Genomic DNA, 6579 nt, shown 5'->3' on the forward strand with positions numbered 1-6579 from the left:
GATGAATTTTCGATTTGGAAATGGTTTGAAAAATGGAGTTGCCACCTAGTTCAACTAGGAAATTCCTTTTAACCGACTAGATAACCTTACTCGCCTCCGGTAAGATTATCATGCATCAGACCAAAGGTTAAGGTTCGTGGACCTCCCCGAGACTCTTGTGTTTGCCTTATCTGTTACCGGCTTTATTTAATGGACATGTTTGGTTTATTTCTCATATCAATAATATATGCAGTTCATGGGATATGAAAACTGGAAATAAACAGAGATGAAAGCAGTAAACAGGTTTGACCCGCATATGACTCGATCTGGACTGGCATTCGAGACAAGTAGCAGGTACACCTAAACATACATCTAGCCTTAGAGGTTTCTAGCAAATAGCATAAGTCTGTATGGTCTGGATGTTTTACATGCACAAAGTGTAAACCAGATGTAAACGTTTGATTGATTGATTTTATTAGGTGATCTTGAAAAACCTATACAAATGTTCCTACATTTTCGTATTAGTCCTAAGATGTCTAAGTGACTGGCTGGAATTGCTTTATTTGGCTAATATATGTGATTAGTCCTTTCACCAGTTAATTTAATGGGCTTTTGAAAAGCGATACATATTACAAACTGGCCCATGTACAGTTGGTATACATGCAAGGTTAGAGATACTGTTTAACCTCGTTGACTTTTTGAGTGTCTGGCACTCGCACGGGTTTTGACCATCTGTCTTATCGGAATGGGCTCTCGGTCAGAACACAAGAGTTGTGCATCTCATCGATCTGATTCTACTGGTTTGATTCGGAGTCGATTCTGAGTTCGAATTAGCTTGAAATTGGCTCTAAAAGTTGCTGGTTTGCTAGGCCTCGGGCTCGTGGGCCCGGTTTATACATTATGTTACACTACTGGACTTCTGAGTCTATTTTACATTGGATCTGACCCGTTACATTATAGAGTATTAATCTATTCTAAATTATACACGTCTGAGTTAAAACCGCGCCTGATACCGAGGCCGAACAAGCCCAGAAACGCGTCTAGAAGTCTGGATTAAGTCTGAGGATCTGGGAGCAGATTTCTTGGAATCTGGGGGTGACGAACACGGCGCCGGTGTAACTAACGGCGCTGACAGGATGGAGTGGCGGCGCCGCCAATTACGACGGCGGAGGGACTGCGGGCAGCTGCAACATTTTTCAGCATTCGTTTTTAGCGTTTTTAGCTCGTTTTGAGTCCATTTTCACGCAAAAAAAGGTCGAGAAGGCATAAAAAAGAATCAAGCATTCTAATATGACAAGTAAGGAGTATTTACAGCATCACAACTATCAAATTGCAGCAGTTATTGAATTAAACATATAATGTCAAATAGGCTTGTAATTAACCTAAACATGCATTCTAAGCAATTCTAGTGTCTGGATTTCTGGATTTAAACATACAAAACATATTAATTTAATTATTAGCATGCTTCCTAGTCAGTTTTCACGGCAATCATGGAAATGTTATTAAAACCATCAGTTATGGCAAAAACATTATTTAAGCAATTTACTATAAAATAGCCTAAACATGCGGAATCCATCTCCGAATCTGTGCAGTTGCGTTCTTGGAAAATCAAAGCGTATTTAGGTGTTTTTCAGGTCTAGAATCAAATGATTCTTGAGTGTTTGTGTGTGTATGTGTTCGACCAGGCTAGGGTTTCGTAGGGGGAGGTTGAATTCTAGCTCTATGTGTTCTGGTCCGATCTTTGGCTAGGCCGATTAGAAGTTCTATTTATAGTGGTTAGGGGTGACCTAGGGTTAGCTAGAGGTTCAGTTAGTTTTAAATTACTATTTACCTAGTTAGAGTTTGTTTTAAACTTAAAGAAGTGTTAATTGATAGATTATTAGGATTAGATTTAAATTATTTACTTTAAATGTTTACATGTCAAATTTGTATTTACACTTGCTGGTTAAGAAAAAAGGTGTTGAGAGTTAGTTTTGGTGCCCGAAAGTATTAGAAACGACTCTTGGGACCTTAAGGGTTTGAGTATGGTCTTATTCAGTCCATAATACTTGCAAATTGGCCCATAAATTTCTAAGACATTGCAATTAGTCCAATTTATGGACTTAGACTGCAATCTCTTTGGATATGTATGGGCTATTTACGCCTAATTACGTTTTAATCCTCCAAGTTTGTAGCACTACACTGATTACGCTTTCTTAGATTCCAGCAAGAAAATCTAAAGCTCGTCACCCGGACGGATTTCTCTAGAAATCAACATGGGACGCTTCAAGCCCTTATCACTTTTTACCTGTCCGAAAAATAGGTGTCTACAGGCGTCTATGTGAACGACTCTCATATAAATTCTATTGATGGAAGCAAGAATGAATGACGATACCGAGAAAATACCAACACTACCAACGGAACAACTAGTAAGCATTACTAAGGATATCAAACCTGCAAAAGCAAGCAAGCGGCAACGAGAAGGAGAAGAAGTGATACCTGCACGGAGGTACAAACGAGGAAAAACGAATGACCTCAGTGGCGGTGCATACCATACTCACGGAAGAAAGGAAAGAAGTGGAGCATGATCCGCTTGGGATTGAAACAGAGATACAAGGGAGAACAATGCGACGAGTGTCAATCGACTCTGGAGGAACGACCAGTGTTATAACATGGAAAGCTTATCAAGCAAAGAGAGGTAGCATGATTCGGATAAGGTTGCAACCAACGGAAATCAGAGGAGTGGGCGAATCGAGACTACACTCGATGGGCACAGTTACCCTTCGATTAACATCCAAACACAGAACAGGGCTGAGGATGACCCAATTTGTCCTCTTCCACGTGGTTGATGAAAGGCTACCTTTCAGCATGATATTGGGACGAACGTTCCTCTATAAATCAGGAGAGGTACTAGACATGAGTAACTTATGGATAGGGTTCCTTATAGAAGAGGGAGCGGTCATCATAAGTGAGGCAATAGGTTCATGGAGAACCTCTCTGTAACCGGGAGACCCCAAAACGGGGGAAGAATGTCATCAAACCTCCATGGTGGAGCTCCTCCCCATCGATGAAATATTGAACCTGCCATGTGACGAGTCTCTGTCCGAACTTGTAGGAGATACAGAGAAATGGGAGGTTGACTCGGAAAAAACAGTAAAGCTCGGGATTGGAATGTCCATGCGCACCAAAGAAGCTATAAAAGAGGTGTTGAAGAGGCTCTCACATACATTTTAGAGATAAAGGGAGTAGAACTGGAAGTTGCATGCCATGAATTAAATGTAGATCCAGCATCTAAAGTGGTCAAGCAAAAGAAGCGAAGACACTCTAAAGAACGACAAAAGGCAATAGCTGAAGAGGTTGAAAAGTTACAAGAAGCAGGATTCATAAAGTCAATCAAGTACCCAGAATGATTGGCAAACGTGGTGCTAGTCACGAAAGCTAACATGAAATTTTGGATGTGCGTAGACTTCACGGACCTCAATAAAGCTTGCCCAAAAAACTGCTTCCTACTCCCGAACATCGATCAATTAGTAAATGCCACTGCATGCTACAAAATCTACAGTTTGGTGGACATGGCTCAAGGGTACAACCAAATCCCAATGAAAAGACAAGACCAAGCCAAAATAAGCTTCGTAACAAATGAAGGTACATTTTGCTATACAATGATGCCGTTTGGATTAACAAAAAATACAGGAGCCACATACCAGAGGCAAATGAAGTACATGTTAAAAGATCAAATTGGGAAAATAATGGAGGTATACGTGTTAGTAGTATGTGCCCTAGGGCCATTTTGTATTTATACTTGTATAAACAAATCCCATTGGCAATGATATATATGTTTTATTTGAACTAAGTGCCTCATCAACTAAGTGTTTATTTATTGCATATTGTCCTTATCACATTGTGATAGAATCTATTCTTAAGGTGTTGAGAATATGAGTGACATATTCTATTATACAAGTGATCTAAATAACCGTTCACGATCGATGGGGTCCTACGAATAAGGGCATCGCATTATCCCGGAAAGATCGTCACCTCTGTTTATTCTCCTGATTAGTAAAGAGTTACTAATTATAGGAAGCAGTGAGTCTCATACTACTTGATGGGGATCAGAATAAACATATGGACACTCAAAGGGTTTGAGTGAGTCGAACAAGTGACGCTAGATGACTTATACATGGTATTTCATCAAAGTCAATTTAATGTCATCTATTTCGTAATTGTACATATGTCCTTTGACTTGCGGTGACACTATCTTGTATATAGGTGATTAGAGTTTGATACTCCTTATCCCTAGATCTTTCATGAGCTAGGGTCGCGGGATATGTTGGCTCTAGTTAGTTGTATATGGAGATAGGGGTTTAACCAAGAGAGGATTTATCACTCCGGATGAACAGAGAAAAGATTCTATGCTATCTCAAATTGTTCTTGATGGATGATAAAACCTGCGCGGGTGTATATGACTTACTTAGAAAGTTGTTTCTAGAGGAAGCCATATTTATCAAGAATAAGAACTGAGATGAGGTCATATGATTAAGACAAACAGTGTTTGACTTAACCGTGACACTAGTCGAGATCGGAATCTTAGATGAAGGGAATTTTGAGTGTACGGTAATTATGAACATTGGTTCATAAAGAATGCATCGAAACATTCATATCTATTTGGGGGTCGTGATATGTTGCTAGACGTCACTCACGATCTACGAGAATTAATAATTAATGGGATTTAATTATTTAATATAAGAAAGGCGTTTCTTATAACTCTCGTTGCCATATAGATGTGAACCTAGTTAGTCACACACAATAGGGTGTGCAACCGATTGTGTTTACGAGAGATCGATTTCATATAGATACTAGCATATCTCAGAAATTAATCTAAGATGAAAAACAAGTGTAAATTAGAACTAATTTGTAAGAGTTATAAATTAGTAGGCACCTAATTGTATTTTATCCAAGTTAATGTGATGATGTCATGTGATGATGTCATGTGATGATGTCACGATGATGTCATGTGATGATGTCACGATGATGTCATGTGATGATGTCACGATGATGTCATGTGATGATGTCACGATGATGTCATATGATGATGTCACGTGATGATGTCATGTATGTCTCTGTGTGTGACACCTAGCATCCGACGTGTCAGAAGGTGGCAACACCTATGCTTGATGTGTGACACCTAGCATGTGATGTGTCAGATGGTGGCAACACCTATGCTTGGTGTGTGACACCTAGCATGTGAGGTGTCGAATGGTGGCAACACCTTTGCTTGGTGTGTGACACCTAGCATGTGAGGTGTTGCATTCTTAAGCAAAGCTCTATCCTATAAATAGAGGTTGCCTTTGCTCATTCTACACACACCACACTTAAGAGAGCATATTTGAAGGAGTTCAAGTAGTCATCAATCACAGAAAAGCTTGGAGAAAATTTTTCATACAACCCAGCAAAGACGTAATCGAGGCGAGAGTTTGAGCTTAGGGTTGCTCGGCAAGAGAAACTCTTGCAGATTACTTCAAGGCGAGGATTCAATCGGACGCATACTCGTGTGGACGAGCTTGAGGTCGCCGTACTATCGGGACTACAAGAATCGTTGGAGAATCGACATAGGTATTCTTCTTACGGTTTTTAGATGCGTGCTTTAATTACTAGATGATACGACGATCCATTTGTTATTGATATGATCAATTTCTGGATCCGAATTGTTGGAATTCCAATTTCGAATTGAAATATACGATTCGGACCCTCACGTCCCGCTGCACCAACAGTGGTATCAGAGCAAAGGATAATGTGCATGGAGATGCAACACATGGAGATGTGTCGATTATCCGATTCTAGGGAACTCTCACTCATGATCGTGTGACGAAGTGAGGCTCTCCACCCTAGAGCGTATGTGATGCGTGCTTTGGTAGGTACATATGGATGTCACCCTATGAGATAGGATCGAGTCCATATTGGTCAACAACCTCACTATTGGCTGGGAACCAACAGTGGTATCGGAGCCACCGTATCAGCAAGTATTAAAGCTTTACGGTTGAATGCATGTATTAATAATCATGGACTTAGGAATTATTAATTGGCATGTAATTTATAATTCCGAGGGCTTAGGTCTTGTTTGCAAAAACGAGCAAACGGTATTGTGACATTAATTACATTTGATTAAATTCTGTCTAGGAGATTGGTACTTAAGTGGTCCGCTTGTGACCCTCCAATCTATCCTGGGAATTTTTCTAATGTGATTATTTAACACAATACGTGACTCGCTTGTGCATTATATTGTCATCAACAAAACATGCGGAACAAGTAATAGTTTGCTCATTCATTTGTGGCTAAAGAATGAGACCTAGGAAGTCCATGATCATACATGTGTGATTGCATGATTCATTTTAGCTTTAATATGTATGAGATGCATGCTAAAATGTGTTGTGGGCTTAGTGAGACCGGAATAACTTAAAACCCTAAGAAATCTTCCTAAAAGTAAAAAGATTAAGTTTATATTGATTAATCATTAAATTGATTTATCAATGACTCTCCATTGGAGCAATAAACTAACACGCTTTGAGTTATCATCTTGTCGGCTATGGATACATAGGGGTGAGATGATATCGTCAAGAGATGTTG

General features: G+C 39.7%; 1 protein-coding gene across 1 annotated transcript; it reads left to right on the forward strand.

Annotated features, from left to right (window-relative positions):
- Window positions 1-2487: 2487 nt before the first annotated feature.
- Window positions 2488-3368, forward strand: LOC126668327 (uncharacterized). Its single transcript, XM_050361533.1, has 2 exons — window positions 2488-2957; window positions 3113-3368. The coding sequence occupies exons 1-2, from the start codon at window positions 2488-2490 to the stop codon at window positions 3366-3368; spliced, it is 726 nt and encodes a 241-aa protein (XP_050217490.1).
- The last annotated feature ends 3211 nt before the right edge of the window (window positions 3369-6579 follow it).

The sequence above is a fragment of the Mercurialis annua genome, linkage group LG2, assembly GCF_937616625.2.
Source record: "Mercurialis annua linkage group LG2, ddMerAnnu1.2, whole genome shotgun sequence".
Lineage (NCBI taxonomy): Eukaryota > Viridiplantae > Streptophyta > Magnoliopsida > Malpighiales > Euphorbiaceae > Mercurialis > Mercurialis annua.

Excerpts from the sequence above, each read along its gene's own strand:
- LOC126668327 (XM_050361533.1), top strand. The coding sequence starts at position 2,488 with ATGACCTCAGTGGCGGTGCATACCATACTCACGGAAGAAAGGAAAGAA. Across the intron at positions 2,958-3,112 it reads GGTTCATGGAGAACCTCTCT|TAAAGCTCGGGATTGGAATG; the intron begins GTAACCGGGAGA and ends CGGAAAAAACAG.